The 26,116-nt window shown below is 47.3% G+C and overlaps 2 protein-coding genes and 1 long non-coding RNA gene across 5 annotated transcripts; 2 read left to right on the top strand and 1 right to left on the bottom strand.

Annotated features, from left to right (window-relative positions):
• The first annotated feature begins 25 nt into the window (after positions 1-25).
• Positions 26-11,677, top strand: LSM1 (LSM1 homolog, mRNA degradation associated). The gene is made up of 4 exons (XM_028096112.2): positions 26-245; positions 5,682-5,750; positions 7,113-7,228; positions 11,180-11,677. The coding sequence occupies exons 1-4, from the start codon at positions 200-202 to the stop codon at positions 11,348-11,350; spliced, it is 402 nt and encodes a 133-aa protein (XP_027951913.1). The 5' UTR covers positions 26-199; the 3' UTR covers positions 11,351-11,677.
• Positions 11,678-20,623: 8,946 nt separating this feature from the next.
• LOC148164816 (uncharacterized) lies at positions 20,624-24,005 on the bottom strand. 2 transcript variants are annotated; one of them, XR_015767759.1, is made up of 3 exons: positions 22,161-24,005; positions 21,412-21,660; positions 20,624-21,109 (listed from the first exon to the last, which is right to left on the bottom strand). It is a non-coding gene; the product is annotated as an uncharacterized LOC148164816 (long non-coding RNA). The 2 variants fall into 2 exon arrangements; XR_015767760.1 differs by having other exon boundaries at positions 20,624-21,660; positions 22,161-22,399; positions 23,313-24,005.
• STAR (steroidogenic acute regulatory protein) lies at positions 20,646-26,116 on the top strand. 2 transcript variants are annotated; one of them, XM_028096095.2, is made up of 7 exons: positions 20,646-20,767; positions 21,855-21,968; positions 22,294-22,421; positions 23,494-23,652; positions 23,793-23,977; positions 24,811-24,904; positions 25,385-25,566. In XM_028096095.2, exons 1-7 carry the CDS (start codon positions 20,704-20,706, stop codon positions 25,496-25,498), a joined length of 858 nt encoding a protein of 285 aa, XP_027951896.1. In that variant the 5' UTR covers positions 20,646-20,703; the 3' UTR covers positions 25,499-25,566. The 2 variants fall into 2 exon arrangements, with proteins under 2 accessions (XP_027951896.1, XP_027951895.1); XM_028096094.2 differs by lacking the exon at positions 20,646-20,767 and having other exon boundaries at positions 21,491-21,968; positions 25,385-26,116.

Here is a 26,116-nt window from a genome sequence, read left to right as displayed (position 1 = left end):
ACGTGATACCGGAAGTGGGTGGGAATAATATGGAGGCGTTTCCGGCAGGCCCCGGCTGCTGAAAGCCGGGGCAGACGTGCTGCTCCTGGTTCGGGTTCTTGTCCCGGTCCCGCCCAGGCGGCGACTGTGGTCGGAGAAAGGAGGTGTTGGACGCACTGGCCCACCGCCGCTGTACACTGCAGCCTTATCTCAGCTCAAAATGAACTATATGCCCGGCACCGCCAGCCTCATAGAGGACATCGACAGTGAGTAGTTCGTCTCCTCTGGATGAAGTCTGGGGTGAGATCCTTCCTCCTGGGCGGGTATCTCTTCAGAGGGATATGAGTCTGGGGCCGGGGGGAGTGTGTTTTTAGCACATTTCAGGGTGTTCGGCGTTGACATGTTCCACATGTGAGGGAAAAGCCCCAAGACACTCCGTTTGCCCACCTCCTAGCCGACCACCTCTATCCTGCGTCTCGCAGCCTCCACCAGTCCCCGGGTCGATAAGCCACAAGCTGTAGAATTCATTCCTTCTTTGGAGGGACGCGGCTGCTAAGAGTCAAACATGAGAGTTGCCCCTCCCCACGTCCACTCTCTCCCACCTGCAATATATCGAAGTACCAGGTTGTTACTAGTGGATGAATGAGAGTACTTAGAGAAAGGATTAAGAAACGAAAATTATAAGATAACAGCGGTTGGACTTAATTGGCAATAAACATAGGTTTTATGCTGTGTAGCCATTTACAGTGCAGTCTTTAGCACTTTCAGGTTATGATAATAGAAATCACTGCCAGACAAAGGTATTGACTTTTCTGAAAAGGCTGAATCACTTCAAACTTATTTTTCTGTTCGACAGTTTTATTTTACTTGTTCAAAGAAGACCTGCCTTTTTCCTGGTCATTGTCCTGAGGATGAGTTCAGTCCTGTACAAAAGAAAGACTCCTGTCTTTCCTTTTTCTAAACTCTCATCTGTGAATTATTCCTCAAGCAACATTTCCTAATCGTTTTAATCCTGTGGTCTGTCTCATTAACTTGTAATTGCTGCAAAATGGTTTACACAGTTCCAAACGAGTTACAACAATCACAGTTACTATGTATGCAAATTTAAAAAGTGAGTCCATGGGGCGTCTGGCTGGCTTACCCAGTAGAGCATGCGACTCTTGATCTCTTGGTTGTGAGTTCAGCACCACGTTGGGTGTAGAGATTACTTAAAAATGAAATCCTTTAAAAAATAATAAAAAGTGAGTCTTTGATCATATTCTCTTTTTCTCATTGTCTGAAATCATTCTTTAAATCCAAATGAGTGATTTTGCTATTGAAAGAAAATGTAGTGTGAATTGGACCATATTTGTATATGAATAACAATTACACAAGCCCATCTGTAATATGTAATGAAATCTTCAACTTTAGTCACTTGTGGATGCTGTTTTGGCCCCTCCTTTCGTTTTATATATCTGATTTATGTGAGGCCCCTAATGCATTCTGCCATTCTACTAAAAATAATTTTTGTTCTCAAACCCTCTAACCCCTTCTTTGTAGACTCCAAGCCTCCTCCTTTACTGAAAAGTTTGAAAGCATTTCTTCACTTTCATTTGCACCCTTCCCTGTCCCCCCAACCACACACAGTATTTCCTCCTCTCTCAAGTCTTCTACATATTCACCCATCCTCTCATCTGAGTAGGAAGTATTCCTCCCTTTCAGTCTGTGTCTTTTATTACTCTTTCTTCCCACTATTTCTTCTGTTAACACCCTTTTACTCTCCTATCTTCTCTCTCCCACTGGATCCTTCCCTTCATGTATATTCTTGGCCATCCGTCTCATACTTTTTTCAGTTATGTCTCCTCATCAAAATCCCATCCCCTTTTTGTACCTTTACCCCCAAACCTTTTGAATCCTCTCCATTTTGACTCTACTTTCTGACCATCTACAGCAGACCACCTCTGTAACCTCTGCAGTCTGATTTTTGTTGTCATCACACTGCTGAAGCTGCATTCTTAAAACGCAGCAGTTTGATGCATTCTTGTGGGTTCTTCCCTCCCCTCTGCAGTATTGTGATACTATTACCACCGGATTCTTAATATTCTTAATTCTGTTTTTTTGATTTCTCCAGCACTGGTACTGGCTGATTTTCTCATCTCTCCAACTCTTATTGTTCCCTAAAATAGGGGCCCTTTAGGTTCTATCTTTGGTCTTCCTCTTTTTTTTTTTTTTAAAGATTTATTTATTTGAGAGAGCACGCATGGGGCGGGGTGGGGGTGGGGGGCAGAGGGAGAGAAAGAATCCCAAGTAGACGCCAGTCTGAGCATGAAGCTCAGTCCCAGGACCCCAAGATCATGACGTGAGCTGAAATCAAGAGCCAGCCGCTCAACCAACAGAGCCACACAGGTGCTCCATGCTTCTTTCTTTAAATCTCTAGGAGAGGGGCGCCTAGGTGGCTCAGTCGTTAAGCAGCTGCCTTCAGCTCAGGTCATGATCCCAGGGACCTGGGATCGAACCCTGCATCGGGCTCCCTGCTCGGTGGGAAGCCTGCTTCTCCCTCTCCCACTCCCCCTGCTTGTGTTCCTGCTCTCGCTATCTCTTCCTCTGTCAAATAAATATATAAAATCTTTTTTTTAGAAAATAAATAAATCTCTAAGAGAGCTCCTGGACTTTAATAATTATATCACCTCTTTGTGGACTTACCCAAAATTGCTCTAATTCTGACCTCTTTGACATTCCAGTCTTAGATTCCCAACTGCCAGTTGACAGTGTCCTAATTAACCCTTCAGAATCACAAATAGCTAATAATCTTCCACCTTAAGCTTCTTTTATTGCCAACTTTTGGTAAATGATCCACCGTAACATGATGACTCAAAATTCCTACATCTTGGGGTGCCTAGGGGTGCAGTCGGTTAAGCATCTGACTCTTGGTTTCAGCTCAGATCGTGATCTCAGGGTCATGAAATGGAGCCCCACATCGGGCTCCATGCAGAGTCTTCTTAGAGTTTCTCTTTCCCTCTCCCTCTGCTCCCCCTCCAGCGTTTGCACACTGGAGCAAGCTCTCACTCTCTCTCTCTCTCCAATAAATAAATAAATCTTTAAAAAAATTCCTGCATGTCCTTAACTCATTTCTTCAGCAACCCCCCCCCCACACACACAATCTCACCCCACCTTTGCAAATTCCCATCACTTAGAACTACACAGTCTTGGGCGCCTGGGTGGCTCAGTTGGTTGGGCGACTGCCTTCGGCTCAGGTCATGATCCTGGAGTCCCAGGATCGAGTCCTGCATCAGGCTCCCTTCTCAGCGAGGAACCTGCTTCTCCCTCTGGCCCTCCCCCCTCTCATGTGCTCTCTCTCTCTCTCTCTTTCTCACTCTCTCAAAATAAATAAATAAATCTTTAACAAAAAAAAGAACTACACAGTCTTGGGGCGCCTGGGTGGCTCAGTCAGTTAAGCAGCTGCCTTCAGCTCAGGTCATGATCCCAGGGTCCTGGGATGGAGTCCCACATCGGGCTCCCTGCTCAACAGGGAGCCTGCTTCTCCCTCTGCCTGCCACTCCCTCTGCTTATGCGTGCTCTCTCTCTCTCTTTCTCTCTTTCTCTCTCTCTGACAAATAAATGAAATCTTAAAAAAAAAAAAAAACTACACGGTCTGGGGCATCTGTGACTCAGTCGGTTAAGAGTCCAACTCTTGGGGTGCCTGGGTGGCTCAGTCATTAAGCGTCTGCCTTCGGCTCAGGTCATGATCCCAGGGTCCTGGGATCGAGCCCCACATCGGGCTCCCTGCTCCGCGGGAAGCCTGTTTCTCCCTCTCACACTCCCCTTGCTTGTGTTCCCTCTCTCACTGTCTCTCTCTCTCTGTCAAATAAATAAATATTAAAAAAAAAAGTCCAACTCTTGGTTTCAGCTCAGGTCATGATCTCAGGGTCCTGGGATCGAGCCCCATGCTCGGCATTCAGTGTGGAGTCTGCTTGAGGATTGTCTCTCCCTCTCCCTCTCCCCCCTATAAGCATGCCTACACGTTCTTTCTCTCTCTCTCTAAGATAAATAAATAAATACATTTTTTTAAAAACAACAGAACTATACAGTCTTAGTTCCTTCAACTCTCCCTTCTCATTGGCCGTGGTGTAGGTTTCTTCATGTCTTACATTCTGCTCTCCCTTTTCTGCCAGTTCAGTCTTCAAAGTTTTCTTGTGAAGTATAATCCAAACTGAACCTGTTTCCGGTACTTTGGGGACTTTATATCCTGTGAGTTCCCTTTACACCCCCAATTTTTAGCCAAACATATGTCTACATACCAGCCTTTTTTTTCCCCTGCTTCCTAAATTACAGATTCCCCTTTCCCTTTCCCTGTCATTCATCCCAGAGGCCAAAAATTATCTATCTTTCAGGGCTCAACTCAGATACCTCCTCCAGCTAGATAGTTTCTCTCACATATAATTAAGATTTACTTTCTTGTGGTACTTAATTATGGCACAAGGAAGACTACAGATTCCTTCAGGGAAGAATCACTGTCTTATTTCTCTGTTATGTTTCTAGAAAGTACTTTATGCATAGCATTAAAGAAATTAATGAATTTTGCTAGTTATTCTAGCAACCGGCTTTATTATCATTCTTCAGTGTCAGCTCAAAATCACCTTTTCCCCCAGCCACCCTCTCTTGTGTAGCTACTCCCTCTCTCTTCATCATATTATCCTGCTATCTTGTTTGTTATCCCATTGTACTACTCACAGTAGGTCGGGATTTTTTTTTTGTTTTTTACTTGCTCACCTTCCTCCACCAGGAATATAAGTTGATAAAGTTGGTGACTTTCTGAGTCTTCTTCTCTACTGTATATCTAAGCCCCAGAGCAGCACATAGCTCTCAATAAATATTAAATGAATTTTTGCTCTAGCTGACTCTCAGCATCCTCATTTACCTTTTGAGGCATTTTTTTTACTTAAAACCTTCCCTGATCCCAGGCGCCTGGGTGGCTCAGTCGGTTAAGCGTCTGCCTTCAGCTCAGGTCATGATCCCAGGGTCCTGGGATCCAGCCCCGCACTGGGCTCCCTGCTCTGCGGGAAGCCTGCTTCTCCCTCTGCCTCCCTCTCTGTCATGAATAAATAAATAGAACCTTTTTAAAAAATAAAATAAAATAATAAAACCTTCCCTGATTCCAAAGTGTGAAATAGAAGCTCTTCTATAAGTTGAGAGGAAAATAATTGTGGTATTAAGATCATAAAGGTCATCTAGACTAAATTTCTCAATTTGTGGATATAGAAACTGACATGACACTGGGAGTTTAACTGCCAACATCAACATCTAGAGCTGGGGGTCAGGCTTCTAGGCTACTCATCCAGTCCTTTGCCTACTCTGCCACTACAGATCTTGTCATCTAAACCCCAGGATGCCTTGGTCCTCCCTCTAATTTCCCAATAAACTGTGCCCTAAATACATTGGAAGAAGTGGTAGAGCTTAAACTACTATTAACTTTTTTTTTTTATTGTTAATCCGTTACCGGATTTTATTTATTTGAGAGAGAGAGGGAGGGAGAGTGAGCACAAGCAGGGGGAGTGGCAGGCAGAGGGAGCGGCAGGCTTCCCGCCGAGCAGGGAGCCCGATGCGGAACTCGATCCCAGGACCCTGGGATCATGACCTGAGCCGAAGGCATCTGCTTAACCGACTGAGCCATCCAGGCGCCCCAACAGTTATCATTTTTTAAAGATCTTTTTTCCTCTCCCCAGAAAAGCACTTGGTCCTGCTTCGAGATGGAAGGACGCTTATAGGTTTTTTAAGAAGCATTGATCAATTTGGTATGTACTAGTTACAGACTTTTCTACAGTGAAGAGCTGCTATTGTATGTTTGTGTTATTTCATGTTGAAATTTATCTGCAACTTTTTCAAGTGTCTGGCATAATGGAATACTGTTTTAAGTCATTGCGTCATTGTTTTCTAAATTATGATTAGGTGATTCAAAAGCTAGTATTTACAAGCTTGTATATCTAAAACTGGTTTTCATCAGAACATATGATTACAATGTTTTGGACTGTTTTTTTATTTTCGCCAGTAGAGGGAGCCAAATGATAGAAATAAACTCAGTCCACTGAAAAAGCTGCTCATTTGTACATTGGCTTGGGAGCGACTACTCTTCAAAGCAGTTCCTGCACTGAAGGTAATCCCTCCCTGTCCAATGAAAATTGGGTAGAAAGCATTTCCTGAAGCATTTTTGGGGTCCCAACTTTAAGCTCAAGATTTTACATGTTAGGAATACATCAGACTCAAAGAGTCTCAGTCTTTGTTTTGCATCTTGCATTTTTCTAAAGAGATCTATATCTGCTTCTGTTTCGAGGAACTTCTCAGTTCATATCCACATTTGTTGGACATCTGCTAGTGGATTTGGGCATGAGGAAAAGTAACATAATTGAAACGCTTAGAGGAATTATAGAAGATAGCATAGATATTTGCTTTTCTTCAAAGAAGACAAATAGTACTGATTTAAAAAAAAAAATTATTCTTAACAGACTGGGGTTCTGAATCTTAAGTCAAATTCATCAAACTACCTTGGGGGGAAAGTAGCAAATCCTGACTTTATTCTCAGATTATCAGGTATGATTATCTCACAAAATGGGGAAAAAAAAGGTTTTCGTGTATCATAATCCATGGATACCTGCACTGGGTTAAATGAATCCTAAGTACTGAAACAAAGTTAAACCTTTGGTAAATCATCATATACACATACCCACGCAACATAGAAAAACTGTTTTTTGTTTAAAAAAAAAAAAAAAAGTTTTGACCTCTGCAGTTGTTTAGGTTTTAGAGTCTTCCAAGTGCCCTACCCCTTTATATTTTCTTATAGTCATGTCAGTATTCACAATTTCACTGATGGAAAGGAATTTAATTTTTGTAACTGATTCCCACCATCATTCATGCATTAGTACAACATAATCCCCAATATTCTCTGTTTGCAGTTTTTAGAAGTCTCTCAAGGGGTGTGTCTTAATAAAACAGGAGAAGACTGTTTAAAATTTTAGCTTTTCCTAGAATTTTTTTTTAGAAAGTTCGGAAATCATGTTCAGCGAAATCTTTTCTACTCAAAATAACTGATTATTTGAGTTATGGACCTTTACCCAATAATTTGAACTAAATATCTTTGTTTCTTCCCTGTGCACTTATAGCTAATTTAGTGCTACATCAGACTGTGGAGCGTATTCATGTGGGCAAAAAATACGGTGATATTCCTCGAGGGATTTTTGTGGTCAGAGGAGAAAATGTTGTCCTACTAGGAGAAATAGTAAGTGAAAACCGTTAAGCTGCTGTGGGTCTTGATAATCATACTAGTTAGGTTTCTTTTTGTCTTTTCAAGAAGGAAAAAATATATTTTCCACATGGCACCCAGCTTCTCACAGAAACTACCACATTAGCTTAGGAAAGCTACAGGTGTAAAAGGAAGACTACAGAGAATAATTAACTTTGTTTCAGTGCCTCTTGGCATTTTAAACATTTTGATCCCATTAGCAGCAAAGTATCATTAATTTTACCTGATGTAAAAGTAGCATATTGTACAAACGTGTTCATTAATATATTATTTCTGCTATCTCTAATAGCAGAAAATTGAAAAACTTAATACCAAACAAGAGAGGAATAATTCAATAAAGTATGATTTATATACACTGGAATATTTTGCAGTCATTTATTTTTTTTTTTAAGATTTTATTTGAGAGAGAATGAGAGAGAGGGAGAGCATGAGAGGGGGGAGGGTCAGAGGGAGAAGCAGACTCCCCTCCGAGCAGGGAGCCCGATGCGGGACTCCATCCCAGGACTCCAGGATCATGACCTGAGCTGAAGGCAGTCGCTTAACCAACTGAGCCACCTAGGCGCCCTATTTTGCAGTCATTTAAACAATTGGTTACAAGTAGATTTTCATGACATAAAGCTAATGAGCAATGCTTGGGGGAAAGACACATTGCATATACATCGTGATGTCCTGTTTTTTAAAGGGGGAAGGGGAAGGAAAGAAGGGCCTGTAGGAGAAGCCTTTCTGTTAACTCCTGAGAATGGAGCTTAGCCTCACTTGGATCCTCACAACCAAAGAGGATACCTCTGTATGCCAGGAAGGCCAGTTGGCAGGTGGAAAGTTAAGTCTTCTAAAGTGTTACTATACGTCTGTGTGTGTGTGTGTGTGTGTGTGTGTGTACATAACCATGCATATACACATATGCATATATTTAGGCATATATATATACACGAAAAAAACTATTAGAATCCTATATAGCTAATAGAAGTGCTCAGATTTTTTTTTTTTTTGGCTTTTTAGGTTTTTATTTTAATTCCAGTTAGTTAACATACAGTAGTTGTTATTGTTTGTTTGATAAAGATTTTAAGTAATTTCTGCACCCAGTGTGGGGCTCAAACTCACAACCCCAAGATCAAGAGTCACATGTTCCTCCAACTGAATCAGCCAGGCGCCCCAGCATACAGTGTTATATTAGTTTCAGGTGTACAATATAGTGATTCTCAGACATTTTTAAAAGAAGATAAAACTTGATTTCATGTTTTACATAAAATATTTACATAAAAAGAAAAATACCTTATTTAAAACCTTTGGCTTTGCATCTGATTATTGAGTTTGCCAGGAGTATCAAACATTTTGGCGTTTGCTTAATTTTATCCTTTTCTATTTTGTTTGTAAAGTTTCCAGTATAGTTTCTCAATACCTAACCACATCTTAAGTCAGGTTTACAGAAGTCTTTGGAGTGGAGTGGTTTGGTCTGTAGCAGCTTTTAACAATAAGCCATGTGAGAAAGTAAGGAGATAATCTGCCAGGGTCAGGTTGGCCTAGAGACCTCAAGGTGAAACAGTTAACTAGAGAGGATGAATCAATACTGTCAGTAACAGTATTGCTAAGTTGCTGCTATGAAATGTAGGAAGGATTTTTTTCTAATTTTTATAGTGTTTTTGTGATGGATAATTTTGGTTCAGTAGATCATTTTTTGCATGTTTCAGCGGAAGAAGTTGTCATCTTGTTGTAATACATAGAGGTTGAAATATAGCACTCTAGTACCATGCGGTGTGGGGAGTGGCGGGAGAAAGTGACTATAACGTGCTCTGCCGGTATATGAAGAGGGGCTCACCCATCTCTGGACAGTAGGAGTATGAGTGATTATTTTCTCCTTTGTTTATGCTTTTCTCAATATAATTTTTAAAGAGGAAACATGACTTTGCTCTCAGGAGAAAAGATTTAAGTTAAAATATTTACACATACTCTACTTCAGTTTGATAGTCATGGACACCACAGAAATGCTGTGCGTGCCAGTTACATTGGCACACATGGGCCCCTGTGTGGATGTGTGTGGATGTGAGGAGAAGGAGGGACCTTGCATTTGTTCTTGAAGATTCATTGTTTCCTGGGAGCCCTTTTGTGGAGAAAGGACTCTAGTATGTTCATGGTCTGGATGCTGCAGAATTTTCACAGTGGTACCACTAAAGCCTTGTGGTTCAGGAATGCTTATACAGCTGTATGAGTCAGTAGGCAGTGTGGCGAAGTCAAGTCCCAGCCCTAGAGAAACTCATACCCAGAAACCAATTAAGGGCTGTAAACGTCTGTTGTTTAGGAAGTCCCTGGATTCGGCCTCAAGGATAATGATGCACACAGTCTTAAGTAATAAGACTGATTGTTGGGAATTGGCATCATCATAACCACATGACTAGCTCAATGAATAACATATTGAAAAGTCCAAGAGGCAGTACACCACGCTAAGAACATTATCTTCCCTTAAGCTGCTACCCATGGATTGTGAGGGCGGGTTATAGTTGATAAGATATATTTTGCCCGGTGCAGCTAACATTTGAGCCAAGGCAGGACTTGCTTATATAATTTGTGTGGCTTTCATTCTAACCTCTCTGGTGAAAATCTTCCACCTGATGTCACTGCCTGTGGGTTCTGAGGCCTTGGCAGCACATGGGATGTTAGTACCCAGTGGTAGGCTGTAACGTCTGGAGGATTTGTGTGTGTATTGATGCCTTCCCAGAATTTTATGATTGAAAATCATAGAGGAAGATAAGAAATAAGAATACCTTGTATATATAATCTTTCCATGTTACAGAAACACAGAATAGTACCTGTATGTTCATTTTAAGGAGAATAAGTTGAATCTGGATGGTAAAATACTTTTATAATGAGGTTCTGCATCATAAGATTAGTTACTAAATATTTGTAAGGTGCTCAGACATAAAAATATTAAGCACAGGGGCACCTGGGTGGCTTAGTCTGTTGAGCATCCAACTCTTGATCTCAGCTCAGGTCCTGATCTCAGGGTCGTGAGTTCGAGCCCCACATTAGGCTCTGCGATAGGTGTGGAGCCTACTTAAAAAAATTAAGCATATTATGCCAGAATAAATGAAAAAATTACAGTTAATATTTGCATTGTAGGGGTTTTTTAAGTCAATATATACATGGAAAAATTGGAAAGATATTCACCAAAATATTGCTCCATAATGGAATTATGGATAATTAAGAAAATTTTTTTTCTTGTCTGCTTTCTAAATTTCATACAGTGAGCATGTATTTTTAAAATAAGAGAAAAAATAACGTTTTTTTTTTTTTAAACAAAAATATTTTAAATTAAAACAGTGGAGAAATATATTGGAGCCAAACTGGTTTAGTAACCTAACTGGTCTACTGAGGTTTTCTCTAGAAGATTTGTTGCCATAGAGGGGGAAAGAATCTTGTGTTATAATTTAAAGACTCCTAGTTAACGGAATAGAGGGGCAGTTTATTGTCTTTGGGGGGTGGGGGGGCGCTTCTTTGAATCAGTGTTCTCTACCTTCTTAGTGAGCCCCAACCACCAGCAATTAAGCTGACTTTGATAATGGAAAATTACAAAACTCACCTAAAGCCATCTTGGCCTCGGGAACTTCTCTCTTAGATCTGTCGAGGTTGGGGGGATAGCTATTCATACATATATACATATATGTATAATTTTTTTAAGAACAGCAGTCCTTGAGTAATGTAGGACTTCAGATAACTTCAGGCTTTGTGAGACACACTGATACCATGTTACCACATTCACATAAGTATATATTCTGTAGTAGTGGCACTCTGTCCCCAGGAGAAGGGTATTTCAGCCCTGTCACGATTATGAAAAATAACCCAAGCCTGACCCAGGAATCCATTTGCCTTAAGGTCTGTAATATTTTCTATTCTTGGTGGTCAGTTGAAGATTTTCAACCCTGCTTTTTGTAGGACTTGGAAAAGGAGAGTGACACACCCCTCCAGCAAGTGTCTATTGAAGAAATCTTAGAAGAACAAAGGGTAGAACAGCAGACCAAGCTGGAAGCCGAGAAGCTGAAAGTTCAAGCGCTGAAGGATCGCGGTCTCTCCATTCCTCGGGCAGATACTCTGGATGAGTATTAAGTCATTTGCTCAGAGGCTGTTGCTCTTGGGGAGCAGTGCCTGTCACTGAACGAAAGTCATACATTTGACTAGAGACTGTAGAGTTTTGCAAAGTCCTGTTTATTTTGAATTCTTTCACTTGTGCAACATGAAGAAATCATGTGGCTTTTTTTTTTCCTTTTTAATGACAAAAATCATTGTTTAAGAAAAAAGCAGTGGCAAGGACTCCTTTCACACGGCACTGTGGAGCTGGCAACTACTTTATATTGCTTGTCTTGTCCCAAATTAGCGTTCACAGGGGAGACATTCCTCATTTACTTGTAAATAAAATAAAAATCTCAAGACTCATTTTATTTCCTAACTTTGAGTTGCCTCCAGTGAATAGACAAAACTAAGTTTCTGCTCTCAAAGATATAAGCTGTCCACACACTGGGATTTCTCCCTTCAGTGATAATTCCAAGTTGCTAGTTACTGATGAAGGAATATTTGCATCCTAAATACCTTGCAGGTCCTCCCCTCTCCGCTTTTCATGTTTTTGTCTGGTAAGAAAAACACATTTTCAGGCTTGAGGAAAGAGCTTTCAGTCACGTTTTGCAGTTACTGGTGGTACGAGAAGCCTCGGTTTGGAGAGGCTGTACTGGCTGTCCGTGCTTCAGCAGCAGCTTCTCAAACTCCATTCCCATGAGATCCTGCACTTTACTAAAGTTAACACACAACAAGGGACAAGACCCATCACCCACCTTTGAAAAGCATGTGTCACTTTAAGAAGATAACTGCGAGTCAGCAGAATTACATTCGTTTTCCTGGCCCCACTGTTTCAGAACATCTGATACCTTCAAGAAATTTGCTTCACTATAGTATCTTGTTTTTTCCAACCTCCGTCAAACAATTCCAAATGCAGTAACAAGCAAGAGTTACGGTTTATGAGAAAAAGGCACTTAATTTCCACTTAATTTCAGACTCCACCTCAGTTCACACTTTTCTATTATCTTTAGTAGTGTCTTCCAATAGGGGTTCCCATGAGACTGCTTTCTAGGGAGACAAATAAGGACGATCTACCAAAGCTCCTTTCCTGTCCATCTTTATTCTGATAAAATTGAGTACAGAAACCTATCTCTTTCTCTTCTAGCTGTTCTTTTTCCCTTTCCATGGCTCTCGACCTTATATTACAGGCTCTTAGCTAATTTAAACCACAGCTTTGGAGCGCCTGGGTGGCTCAGTTGAGCGTCTGCCTTTGGCTCAGGTCAGGATCCCACGTCGGGCTCCCTGCTCAGCAGGGAGTCTGCTTCTCCCTGCCCCTACTCCTGCTCTCTCGCTCTCAAATAGATAAAATCTTTTTAAATAAACAAGTCACAGCCTTCCCTAGCTCTGATAAACTCCTAACAGGCCCTGGATACTTGTCCATTGTGCAGGGCTTTTCAGGGAAGCCATGGCCGAATGAATCCCAGAGGTGTTAGAGGTGAAGATGGCTGGGAAGTGGTCTCGTTTTGCCGACGAGTAGAGGCTGGTGGGCTCAGGCAGAGGCCGTACGGATAGCAGACGCACCAGGCAACCTCTAGTCGCAGCCATACATGAGATTCATGGCAGCGCTGCACAGCGCAAGAGTCAGTCCCAGTGGGGCGCCTGGGTGGCTCAGTCGTTGAGCCTTTGGCTCAGGTCATGATCCCTGGGTCCTGGGATCGAGCCCCCACATCGGGCTCCCTGCTCCGCGGGAAGCCTGCTTTTCCCTCTCCCACTCCCCCTGCTGTGTTCCCTCTCACACTGTGTCCCTCTCTGTCAAATAAATAAAATCTTTAAAAAAAAAAAGTCAATCCCAGGAATCATACTGGGCAAGAAATGCTAGAGGAGAGGCAGTTAACGAACAGTTCCACACCTCCATTCTCCCCCAAAAGAAGCTCTACATATGTGTGTCTCGGAGGGGCATATTTCACCTTTCAAAAAGGCATGCTACGAGAGCAGCTCCATCCAACTTCCTTTCACATTAGGAGCCAGGATTCCCAGTGAGGGACAGAGAAGTCATCCTGGCCGTAGATGCTGCAGGCCGGTGCCCCGATGCTGAAACAGTCCTCCAGCTTTAAGCGAAAAGCAGCAGAGTAGTCTGAGCTGTCCCCTTGGAATTAATGTGCGCTGAGCAGGAATGTCACCTGAGATAAAAGCTCACATGCACACGTGCTCTACCAGTGCAATTGGTTCCTAAAGGTGACCCTTGAACAATGCAGGGGTCAGGAACACGGCCCCCATACACAGTCATAAATCCCCGTGTAACTCCTGGCTCCCCCAAAACTTTACTAAGAGCCTACTGTTAACTGAAAAGCCTTACCCATAACATAAACAACTGATTAACACAGGGACGCCTGGGTGGCTCGGTCTGTTGAGCATCAGCTTTGGGCTCAGGTCATGATCCCGGGATCCTGGGATGGAGCCCTGCATCGGGCTCCTTGCTCAGCGGGGAGCCTGCTTCTCCCTCTGCCTCTGCTGCTCCCCCTGCTTGTGCTCTCTTCTCTCCGTCAAATAAAATCTTTAAAATAAACATTTGATTAACACATATTTTGTATGTTACATGTATTATGTACTGTATCCTTTCAATAAAGTAGGCTAGAGAAAATGTTACTAAAAAAAAATAGGGCGCCTGGGTGGCTCAGTCAGTTAAACGGCGGGCTCTTGGTTTCGGCTCAGGTCACGATCTCAGGGTCCCGCAGTCCAGCCCCACACTGGGATTGAGCCCTGTGTCGTGGGGCTCTGCGCGCTCAGCAAGGAATCAGCTTGAAGATTCTCCCTCTCCCTCTGCCCCTCCCCTCCTCTGAAATAATCTTTTAAAAAATCATAAGAGAAAATACATTTACAGTACTATTCTCTATTTATCAAAATAAGCACACCTGGGCAGCTCAAACACATGTTCAAGGGTCAACTGCTTCTTAAATCCAAGAGAGGTCAGGCTTTTGCCAGTGAGACTGAACATGAGGACAACTGGACCCACCGAGCAACCAACAGGAGTAATCATTAGAGATCCTTGTGCTGAATGTGGAAATGTGCTCTTACTGTAGGGCAGCCTTCACTGCAGACCACAGACACCCAGGTGTGAAGAGTGGAAGTACTTGGCGTACAATTGTCTGGAAGAGCATCCCAGGGAAACATGGGGTTGGGGATGGGGGTGGACTTCTCAGGGGTGTTGGAAGGAAAGAACATACTCTTAGCCTGTTTTCCTCCCAACTGCAGTGCCCCACCCCCATCTGGCCGATCACCCTCCAGCGCCACACCCCTCCCCCAATAAGGAGAGCTGCCTTCTAACAACTAAGCAGGTCTTGTGTCCAGTTAAGTGAACCAAGATCGAAAGCAACTTTTCCTATCCCCTTCGCAAGATCTTCGAGCCTGAAAGAATTGGAAACCCAGCTCTAGGCAATGGAGCGTATCTGTTATTCATCTGGGTGGGTGTGCCTGGGTTAGGACTCCTCTACCTGTCTCCGCCTCAGGTTCTGCGTGGGCTCCCTGGAAGCAGAGGATGAAATCAAGTTCTTTTCTTTCCTCCTGCCTCATTTCACCGCCCTGCCTCTTTTCGCCCTCTCAGCCTATATTGTACCCATTCTCCTTTAAAAAAAAAAAAAAAATGTTTTTCTGAGCGCCTGGGTGGCTCAGTTGGTTAAGCGTCTGCCTTTGGCTCAGGTCATGACCGCAGAGTCCCAGGATCAAGTCCCACACTGGGGGGCTCTCTGCTCAGCAGGGAGTCTGCTTTTCCCTCTGACCCTCCCCCTTCTCGTGCTTGCTCACTCGCTCTCTCTCAAATAAATAAATAAAATCTTTTTTAAAAAAATGTTTTCCCTAACTCCAGCCCCTCAGTAGCGGTTGCTGCCACTTGGCTGGTAATGGCCTCAGATACTGCTGCTCTGGGTAGCCAGCGAGCCCGTAGCAAGGACAAAAAGGAAGAGTGAGGGCTCAGTGCAGCTCAAGGTCAGATATCCAGATGGCCTGGGAATTTATCTCTAAGACCAGATTTTATTGACGCATAATTTATACACAGTAAAATCCCCTCTTTCAGTGCATAGCTCTATGAGTTAACACCTGCATATAGTTATGTTCCCACCACCGCTGCCCCTTTGAATTTAACTTCTCCCTCCTTCCCGGCCCCTGGCAACCACTGACCTGTTTCCTGTTGCTATAGTTTATGTTGGCAACTAATACAAAATTTTCTTAAAATACTGTACAGATCAAAAAAAAAAAAATCAGGAAGGTTAAATTTAGCCCACCCACCTTCCATTTGCTCCTCTGGTTTAGGCTATTCCAAAAGGCAGAAAGCTTTGTGTTCCCTGCCCAAATCTCTGGGCAAGAAGACCTAAAGCCTGGCTTACCTGCGGAGACGGAGAGTGAAGGGGCAACAAGGAACCAAATATAGTTTGAATAAGTCGTTCATCGCCCTAAGTTTGTTGATTACTTCTATATGCCAGGATTGACAGGCTATGAGAGGCAACTCTTGGCCCCGGTTTCCAGAGAGAAACACGAGGTTTTTTTTTAAGATTTATTCATCCATTTTAGAGAGAGAGCAAGACCATGAGCAGGAGGGTCAGAGGGAGAGGGAGAGAGAATCTCAAGCGGACTCCCCGCTGAGTGTGGAGCCCTACTCAGGGCTCGATCTCACAACTGAGATCATGACCTGAGCTGAAACCAAGACTGTGTCACCAGAAACACGAGATTTTTAAAGGTTTAGCTGTGTAACCAAGAGCACAAACTAGATTGCCTGGCTTCTTCAGAGCTGTCTGAGGTTGGTCAAGCTGCTTACCTCAATGCCTCAATTTCCTCAGCCGTAAAACTGGCATAAGAATAGTACCAACTCGGGCGCCTGGGTGGCTCAGATGGTTAAGCGTCTGCCTTCAGCTCAGGTCATGATCCCAGAGTCCTGGGATCGGGTCCCGCATCGGGCTCCCTGCTCCTTGGAAGCCTGCTTCTCCCTCTGCCTCCCTCTCTCTCTCTCTCTCTCTCTCTGTCTCTCATGAATAAATAAAATCTTAAAAAAAAAAAAAGAATAGTACCAACTCCAGGTGGTGGTTGTAAGGATAAAGTAATATGCATAAAGAGCTTGCAAGAGTGCCTTGCCCAGAGGCGTGCTCAGCGTCAGCTACTATCATCTGCTGAATCCCCAACGTGTGCCAGACTCTTGGGATAGACTCCATACCCTCAGTGAACTCATACTTTGTACAAATAAGGGTGCCCTGTGAAATGATGGTGACCAACTCGGGTTAAGGAATTAAGATACCAACGACATAAAATGTACTCTAATGGGAGGTAATCCATAATTACCTCAAGCCCAACGAGTCAAACTTGCCTGAACTCTCTGTTGCCTCCTCACAACGATGCCTTGGGAGAAAAATACTGCATTCTTTCAATCCTAAATAAGCATATACCCTAAAAGCAGTCCAGGATTTGCCCTCACCTCCAAGCTGACCACCCTTAAGAGATGGAAGAAAATCAGTATTTATTGAAAAATCTACAAAGTACCAGGCTCTATGCCTTCCAATCATTTATTAAACATTGATGCAGTATGCAGTATCCATGAATTATCTAGCACTGTGCTGAGTGCTAGGGATTCAAGAACTTGCAAAGGATCCAAGTTCTCGTGGAGTTTACAGGTCCTTATGGAGCTTATGGATATGCAAAAAAGGGGGACCTGCAAGTGTGGGGACCTCTGTACTAAGGGCGCCTGGGTGGCTCAGTAGGTTAGACATCTGCCTTCGGCTCAGGTGGTGATCCTGAGGTCCTGGGATTGAGCCCCACGTCAGGCTCCCCACTCAGCGGGGAGTCTGCTTCTCCCTCTCCCTCTGCCCCTCCCCTTGCTTGTACCTTCTCTCTCTCTCAAATAATTAAATTTAAAAAAAAATTTAAAAACAAAACCTCTATACCTTCCCCCCAATTTTGCTGAGAATCTAAAACTGCTCTAAAATAGTAGTCTTTTTAAAAAGGGGTGTGTGGGAGGCCAGTAGACTTACTGATACTGTGCTACACGTTTATTGAGGGGGCCCAAAGGAAAAAGTACCGAATTCTAGTTAAAGAGCAGAGCGAGGTGGGGCCCAAGGGGAAGCCCTGAGGGCAGGGGATGCCGTGAGCTACCTGGATGAAGAGAAGGTGTGCACAGGGCAGACAGCCTGCAGGCCCCAGAGAAGACAGCTGGGGTGGGAGACACTGGAGGGCCTGGAGATTGGGCTAAGAGGACCGGACTTTCTCTTGTGGGCTCCTAATGTATTTGTCACCTGATGGCAGCCTTCTCACCACCCTGAGAGGGTCACACAAAGGAAAAGGAAGATACACCCCAATTTCACAGATCAGGACGTTGAGACGGAAGGAGTGAGAGGCTGGCAATTGCGAAGCAAGAGGCAGACGGCGGGGCGGGGTGGGGGCTGGGAGCCTGTTGAGGTGCGACACCCACGTGTCCTCCACTCCCCAGCCTCGCCACACGGCCAGCCCAGCCCCAGGGACCCTGGGGATGCCCGTGCACACCTCCGAGCGGGGGCCCAGACAGCTCCGTCACCTGCAGGGTCTTCCCGTGCCCCCCCCCCCACCCTTGGTACTCCACCTCCCACCACTCCCTACAACCTGCTATGGAGCAACCCTCAGATCCTTTCTCTGGGCTGCTGGCCAGATGCTCTCCCCGGAACCCCCGCACCCTATCCTCGATCTCAAACCCAGCAACTCCTAACCGCACTTTGCACACTCAGCTCAAATGTCCCTTCCTCCCAGAAGCCTTCCTGGCCACTCCGCCTTCCCGCTGTGTGGTGAGGCCCTCTACCCTCTGTACTTCCGAACTCCTCCTCGGCTCCCCGACTCTCCTCCTGGGCCACATGGTTCATTTTCCCTCGCAAGGGCAGAGCCACACAGTGGACACTCAACAAGGGGGTGTTGAAGGAATGAGTGCTCCCAAGCGCTGCCTCCCTCCCGCACTCTGCACCATCTGAGCCGGACCTCTGGTTGCCTTTCTCCCTGGCCTGCCTTGTCCACCCTGTCTCCTCCCTTGGGGCTTCTGCCGTCCTCAAAAAGCAAAGCCAGACACAGATAACGTCCAGAGCCAGAGGAACCACCTTACTGCTCAGGGGGACAGTGAGAGTTAACTACTCATTGGTCCTGGGAATGATGAGGAAGGAAAGACGAGGGCCTTGGCCTTGGGGGAGGTCACCAGCACCCCTCCCTGAGTCAGTGGCAGCTCTGACATCAGCAGCAGCTGTGTGCTTGGATCCTGCAGTCTCCCCAGCCCAGCTCCTCCCCACTCACGGTGGCCATAACTCTCCCCAGGATGGCAACAGCAGGGCCTTGAACATTATCTGCATGGCCTGTCCCATAATAACCCCCTCCCGCTCCCCGCCACCTCCACTGAGGGGCACATGTGCTTGAGGGCGCACGTGTCCATGCGGGGAGGAGAAGCCGGGGGGAGGGGGAGCTGCTATTCAGCCTTCTCAGCAAGCCCTCTGCACCCTCTCATCCAGCCGTGAAAGGTTCAGTCCCCCCACCCCTCACACAGGCCTCTCCCTTTGGTGCTGTCTTCCCTGGGACTCTGCAAGGGCTGGAAACAAAGCCTACAGGCTGGGTTTTCTCAGCCAAAGACATACTACACCCCCCACCTTGCCCAGTTGGGCACCCCATAGAGAAGGAGGAAGAGCCTGCTCTGTGCCCTGCCTGGAGCTGAGTGCAGGGGATGAGGGGGAGCGGACACGGCGCCTGCCTCAGGGAGAAACAGTCCCATGGAGGAGACAAGCAAACACACCCAAACCATTCTACCGAGATGATGCACGCCTCCGGTGGCAGTGACCGTAAGAGTGTGAGACAGAGTAACAAGCCATTCCAGAAAGTTGGGGTGGTCGAGGAAGGCTTCCCAGAGGAAGAGGGCCCACAGTGGGCCTTGAGAAATGGGCCAGGGGACCTCCGGGCAGCCACTGCTCAGAGAGGAGCCCAGGACAAGGGCCCCTGGATCGCTGGACCCTTCCCACTCATGAGGGGTTAATGGAGGGTGGGGGTGAGAGTCACTAGGTTCTGCGTGGGCTCTGGGCGAGCTCTGAGCAGGTCCAGTCCCTTTCATCCTTTCTGTGGTGAGGGAGCCAGCAGGAGCCCGTAGGGTTCTGCTACTGCTCCCCACTTCGTAGGCCTTCCCTCCCTGCCTCGGGGCAGTGGTGACAGGACACAGAACTCTCTCACAAGGCAGGCAGGCCCTGGGCCAGGGGCCACACTAGTGTGATTCTCTTGACCCCCGATATCCCTGCCGGGTGAATCTAGCTTAGAAGCAACCTCAAGTTCAATCTTAAAGGGAAAAGATTTCGTGAGAGACCAGGGCAATGCTTCTCCAAGAGAAGCATGCAGTTCACAAGATACCTGCATGGCAGCGGCCTGGGATTTTTTTTTTTTTTTTTTTCTTAATACAAGTTTTAGAGCCTCAATTCTAGACCTGTTGAATCTAGAGTTTCTGAGGCTAAGGGCCAGAAATCTGCAGTTTTAGGGTCCCTGTGTGGCTCAGTTGGTTAAGCGTCTGCCTTCAGCTCAGGTCATGATCCCAGGGTCCTGGGACCGAGCCTGCATCGGGCTCCCTGCTCAGCGGGGAGTCTGCTTCTCCCTCTCCCTCTGCTGTTCCCCCTGGCTTGTGCGCTGTTGCTCTCTCAAAGTGAATAAATAAAATCTTTAAAAAAAAAAAAGAAATTTGCATTTCATTTATTTATTTTTTAAGATTTTATTTGACAGAGATCGAGAGAGCACAAGCAGGGGAAATAGCAGAGGGACAGGGAGAAGCAAACTCCCCGCTGAGCAGGGAGCCCGATGCAGGCTCGATCCTAGGATAATTCCCGGACAATCCCAGGACTGGGGTTTGATCCCAGAACCCCAGGATCATGACCTGAGAAGACAGACGTTTAACTGACTGAGCCACCCAGGTGCCCCCAGAAACCTACATTTTAAACAGCACTTCACATGCTATTTGAAAACCAGTCAGATGGTGTATGCTTTCTTCCAAACTGCCTTGACCTCAGCTGCTTCTTTTTCTGCCTCCTCCATCCCCTGCTCCTTTGGCACCGGCCTCCCTGCTCCTTTCTATGGGCCCGCCTCCTCCAGGCTCCCCGCAAATGGCCAAAGCCATGGTGTGTGGCAATCCCTCTACCCTTGACCCCTTCCTTTGCACAGCGAGTGATGGCTTTATCTCCGGATGATGAAGTACAGCCTTCAGCGGGGGGGCATTTAAGACGCAGAACACTCGGCTGGTCCCCAGCCCTGGCTGCCAGACCCAGAGGCAGACCTTGACAGGCTCCGGGGGCGGGGGGGGGGAGAGGGAAGGAAGAAGCCACCCTTGAGAGCGGAGGCAACGGCAGCAGTGTCCACAGCACCGCTCCCCTGCCTGTCCCCACCGCCTGGACACCATGCTTCTAGCCACATTCAAGCTGTGTGCTGGGAGCTCCTACAGACACATGCGCAACATGAAGGGTGAGTTCCCCAGGCCAGGGGGGTGGCCCACATGGTGACCCGGAGCACTCAGGGAGCTCCCCGGCTGATCCCACTTTGCACCTCGTTGGGGGAACCGGCACACATCTCTTCCCTTCTGGACATCCCTTTGCCCATGTGAACAGTTGGGCTGGATACTAAGACGCCTGTGTCCCTCGCCCCTCTCCCCCGGGTTTGGTCACTTCTGCCCTGCTCTCCAGGGCTCCGGTCTTTCTTGAGCTCTTCCTGACTTTGCCTGAATCGGCACCAAGGGTACCAGCAAAGACTGAGCCGCAGCGCAGGGTGGGCAGTGAGCCTTGAGTCCAGCGGGCAGTGCTGCAAAGCCTGAGACATGGGGGACGGGGGCAGAGAAGAGCAAAGTGAAGAGAGAAAGCGGGTGCAGCTGGAAGTCTGGTTATCATTGTACAATGAGGAAGCAGAACCAGTTACCCAAGTCTGATTTTGTAGAGCTAATCAGGACCCAAGGTCATCTGAGTCAATCCCCTGCGGTCATTGAAGGGTACACAAACCAATCGAAAGTGCTCCCCACTTACACTGGGAGGAACCGGCTTCCGTTTAGATGGAAGCCATGCTTGGAAGACCCCGACCAGCAGCAGGGCTGTTCTCACTAGATCAACAAGACTCACCTTGCTCTGCGCCCAGGGGCACGCTGAGCAGTTACTCAGGCAAAGGACCGCAGCTGCTGACAGCGACACAGACTACAGGGGATGGGCATCTTTAATCCTCCTTCTGCAGCAGATTGTTTTCTAGTCGAACGAAGCTTCTCTCTCGTTCGAGAAGGAAACTTCAGCGGGCTCCCATCCAGCCCCCGCCTCCAGGCAGGACCGGGCCTGGCCAGCCCAGATGGAAGGTCGACTCTGGGCCCAGGAGGTCGCCTGGCAGAGAACAACGGCACTAGACTGGGAGATGACCTGGCTCTAGTTGAGGTCTCCCCTAGGGATCCGTGTTCCTGAGCAAGTCACCTCCCTCTCCTGGTGTTTCCTCATCTGTGGCAAGATGAAGGGGTGCAATGGTCTCGCTCTAAGGGGATTTCTCGATTCTAAGCAACAATTGCCTCCCCTCTCCGCAGGGCTGAGGCACCAGGCTGTGCTGGCCATCAGCCAGGAGCTGAACCGGAGGGCACTGGGGGGCCCGACCCCCGGCGCGTGGATTCACCAGGTTCGGCGTCGGAGTTCTCTGCTCGGTAAGTACTGAGGCTTCTGGGCTCGTGCCAGCAGGAGGCGGCTCCGGGGTGTGAGCTTGGGCACGCTGCCCTGCTTCCCTCCCGCACCCCCGCCTCCCCCTAACCCTAAGCTGGCCTCTCTCACTCAGAGAGGGTGGGGCTGGAGTTCCTCAAGGCCACCCCCGTCAGCTGCAGCTGTGTATCTAACTTCACCTGCAAGCCGGACCCTATGGCTTTCGTCTTGGCTCTGCAGAGGAATGAGCAGATCCAGACTGAAGGGATGGCAGCCATGGCGGAGGCCAGGGAAACAGAAGCAAGCCCAGTCTCTCCTTGGCTGTGTGTCTAGGTTCTCGGCTGGAAGACACCCTCTACAGCGACCAGGAGCTAGCCTATATCCGGCAGGGAGAGGAGGCCATGCAGAAGGCCCTGGGTATCCTCAGCAGCCAGGAGGGCTGGAAGGAGGAGAACCAGCAGGTAAGCGTGGGCCTGGAGGAACCCACGTTCCTCACTGTTCCACTGCCATTCTCAAAGGCCTCAGGATTCCTGCCTCATGCAGCAGGTAGTTGTAATTTGAAAATTCTCCTTTCTCAAGAATACATCCTCAGATACTCCCTTTGCCCATCAAAGATATTGCAGAGACTCGTGTTTGAGAAACACTGTTCTGGATCCTTCGTTACCCTCCAAACACATTCTACACCCAGTTTGGCAGAGACCATGCAGTGGGGGTTCTGCGTGCATTAGAGACCCGTACCACCCTGGGTCAGAAGGGCCAGGGCCAAGGCGCAGGGTTGGTGTTGTGTAGCCTTCTTAGAGCTGAGCTTGCAGGGCTGATCTGGGCTCAGCTGCAACGGGGCTGGACGAGAATACAAATGGCCCAAAGCCTTCTGGATTTCCTGGCTCCTGAGCACCGCATCCTGACTGGGAACCAGTAACAGGCACGTGTTTGAGGCCACGGGCTCTACTGAGACTCTGGTGGCTCTGCCTTCATCCAGAAGCTTCCATGCTGCCTATTGCCCTAAGTTCAGGTAAACCCGCTCCTTCTTCAAGTTCTGAGTTAGCAGACTCCTGGTTTGGGAGCCAGGAAATCTGGGATGTAGGCCCAGCAATGCCCTCAGGCTAAGGGTCTCTGGGCCTCCAGCCTTCTGGTGTAAAAGGAGGTATTGGACTGAAAACCTCTTTAAGCTCCCACCCGACATTGTGTGTGTGTAATTAGCTGGGTAGCAGATCAGACTCTCCCACTCCCAGGTTTGTCTTGCCCAGCAACTTTACGCTTCTGAGGTTGAGCAGCAGCCTTTTCAGTTGGACCCACCCACACCCATCAACACTTACCACCAAGAAGAAAGGGTCCAGGCGCTGGCAGCTTACCTCTCCAGGCTTCAGCAGCTTGGGGCAGGAAAGATTACCAACGGTCTTAATCAGAAGTAATGTTAGGCTTCTTCGTGCTGTTCCCCTTCCTGCCTTGCCTGCCTTGCCCGTCTGTGTGCCCTAAGCGAGGGATATTTCTCTCTAACCTTTATCCTGCAGCTCCTTTTTTCTTCCCTGACAGGCGAATGGGGACCAAGTACTGAGTAAAGTGGTCCCAGATGTGGGCAAGGTATTCCGGCTGGAGGTGGTGGTGGACCAGCCCATGGAGAGGCTTTATGAAGAGCTCGTGGAACGCATGGAAGCAATGGGAGAGTGGAACCCAAATGTCAAGGAGATCAAGGTGAGGAAAGTCCAGGTATGGGGAGGGGGGCACCCACAGGAGCCCAGTCGGAAGGGTGCGCCAAAGAGGCTGCAAGCTGCGGATGGTGCCTTAGCACCAGCACTGGCTGGGTGGTGACTCGGCTCCCTGTGGCCTGGCAGGTCCTGCAGAAGATTGGAAAAGATACAGTCATCACCCATGAGCTGGCTGCAGAAGCAGCAGGAAACCTGGTGGGGCCCCGTGACTTCGTGAGCGTGCGCTGTGCCAAGCGCCGAGGCTCCACCTGTGTGTTGGCTGGCATTGCCACACATTTCGGGGAGATGCCTGAGCAGAAAGGTGTCATCAGGTAATACTGGCAATCGCTCAAAACCTCCCTTTCCTGGGGCACCTGGGTGGTTCAGTCGTTAAGCGTCTGCCTTCAGCTCAGGTCGTGGTCCCAGGGTCCTGGGATCGAGCCCCCAATCGGGCGCCCTGCTCGGCGGGAAGCCTGCTTCTCCCTCTGCCTGCCACTCCCCCTGCTTGTGTTCCCTCTCTTGCTGTGTCCCTCTCTGTCAAATAAATAAAATCTTTAGAAAAACCAAACCAAACCAAAAAACCTCCCTTTCCTAACACAGGCTTGTGGGCATGCACCAAGTGTGTGATGAATCCTCAGCTCCAAGAAACCAGTCCTTTGGTCCCTACCCTCAGCTTCCTTTCACACAGAAATATTCTTTTTCCATGGCAGGGGAGGAAGACAAGTTTGGCCCTACTTAGATAGCCAGTTTGTCCTGACCTTCCCAGAAAGTTTAAGCACCTTAGTAACTTTCTAAAACATGCGGTAGGGCTGCGGTTTAGCTGGGATGCTCAGGTACGACCGTACCGTCGATTAAAAGGTAATCCACACCACTCAGAACACAGCTGCTACCTACCTCAGTTTCCTAGGGGCCCCAGGCACCATCCTGGACCCTTTCCCTGGCCATCTGCAACTTCAAGGCACCACAAGAGGCCCCCAGGCTCTAGCTCCAACCAGCATTTGTTCTGATGAGCTGGTGACCATGCCAACCGTTAAATATCACCCTTGGCAAAAAATATTTCTTGGATTTGAAGGCAAAGTAATAAGGAAGTGTGGCTAGTGTAACTGGTCAGCATAAAGGGGAATTCTGCAAGGCCCCCCTGACTTGACATCTCTTCATTTGCCAGAGGCGAGCATGGTCCCACGTGCATGGTGCTCCATCCCCTGGCTCAAAGTCCCTCAAAGACCAAACTCATCTGGCTGCTCAGCATTGACCTCAAGGTGAGGGGCACAAAATGGCTCAGTGGGTAGGTGGTGGGGAGGAAAACTGGCTTTACCCTCCCACATTATCCCACAAGGAACAGGAAAAATCCTCTTCCATTTTGAGAGACAGATTGTTGGAGGGAAGAGGCTTGAGTAATGACCTGCTATTCCATCATCTCAAAAGCCTACAATAGCTCCTCCCTTTTACCTCTTGTGTCAAATTTCAACTCTGCAGTTATCAATTTGGAAAGAAGGAAACTTAAGCCCCACAAGATACAGTTGCTAGCTCAGGGTCACACAGCTGGGAAGAGAGCAGTTAGGGACACTGCTCGGCACAGCAGGGTAGTAACGCAGTCAGTCCTCCTGGTCAACACCAAGGTTGCACCCAGAAACAGAGCTGGAAGACCAAGCCCTAAGCAACCCATGTTTGTGATAGGGTACAGACGTTTCTACAATGAACACTACCCACAAGATGGCCACATTCTTTTTCTACTCTAGGGATGGCTGCCAAAGACCATCATCAACCAGGTCTTATCACAGACCCAGGTGGATTTTGCCAACCACCTGCGCAAGCACCTGGAGTCCAGCCCTGCTCCTGAAGCCAGGTGTTAAGGACCAGCCTGCTCCCTCCAACTGTTCCTAGCTGCACTGGCTTGCATGCTTATCAGGAAGATCCCTGCTAGAAGCCTACAAGTCTGTTTAAGATCTTCATCTGGGGACCGTGGGATGGGGTGGGAGTGTACTTAGAAGGACACTGGGACTCAGATTGGTAACATTTTAAGAGCAAGAAAATGGGGACAAGGCTTTTAAGAGAAAGAGCTTTCTAACTTCAATGATTAGCTGTGAAATGAAGGTTAAAGGCCCCCAAATATTTGTAAAACTTCTGGGCCCTTACACGTCTATTTTAAAACATCTTTAAAATGGTACTGGCTCATATAGGGTGCAGAGGGTGCTAAATACAAGGGTTGGAACCTTATCCTTTATGGGCTCATGAGCTCCATTCCCTGCAGGCAGTGTGTGTGGACAGCAGGGTCTTATAAAAGGGACCCCAGCAACCCTCTGCCCCTCTACCAAATAGGTAGCAAGCTGCACCAAGACCAAGCAACTCCCCACAGCAGGTGCCTTCTAGAAATGTAGTCTAAGTTTTCTTGATTGAAAAAAAATAGAAAACGAATTAATCCAGTTCTCCTTCTTCCATGAGCATCAGTCAGAATAAAGAATCAAAACTGA

This window comes from Eumetopias jubatus, unplaced genomic scaffold (assembly GCF_037043125.1).
Source record: "Eumetopias jubatus isolate StellerSeaLion01/CBP00866 unplaced genomic scaffold, mEumJub1_p1.0 scaffold_2, whole genome shotgun sequence".
In the NCBI taxonomy this organism is placed as follows: domain Eukaryota; kingdom Metazoa; phylum Chordata; class Mammalia; order Carnivora; family Otariidae; genus Eumetopias; species Eumetopias jubatus.
Note: the sequence above shows the minus strand (reverse complement) of the source record. Positions and strands in the feature narration are given on the sequence as shown.

Coding starts and splice junctions, on each gene's coding strand:
- LSM1 (XM_028096112.2), top strand. CDS start 200: ATGAACTATATGCCCGGCACCGCCAGCCTCATAGAGGACATCGACA. Junction 246..5,681: donor CCTCATAGAGGACATCGACA/GTGAGTAGTTCG, acceptor TCCTCTCCCCAG/AAAAGCACTTGGTCCTGCTT. Junction 5,751..7,112: donor AAGAAGCATTGATCAATTTG/GTATGTACTAGT, acceptor GTGCACTTATAG/CTAATTTAGTGCTACATCAG.
- STAR (XM_028096094.2), top strand. CDS start 21,782: ATGAAGGGGTGCAATGGTCTCGCTCTAAGGGGATTTCTCGATTCTAAG. Junction 22,422..23,493: donor GGAAGGAGGAGAACCAGCAG/GTAAGCGTGGGC, acceptor CTTCCCTGACAG/GCGAATGGGGACCAAGTACT. Junction 24,905..25,384: donor TGCTCAGCATTGACCTCAAG/GTGAGGGGCACA, acceptor TTTCTACTCTAG/GGATGGCTGCCAAAGACCAT.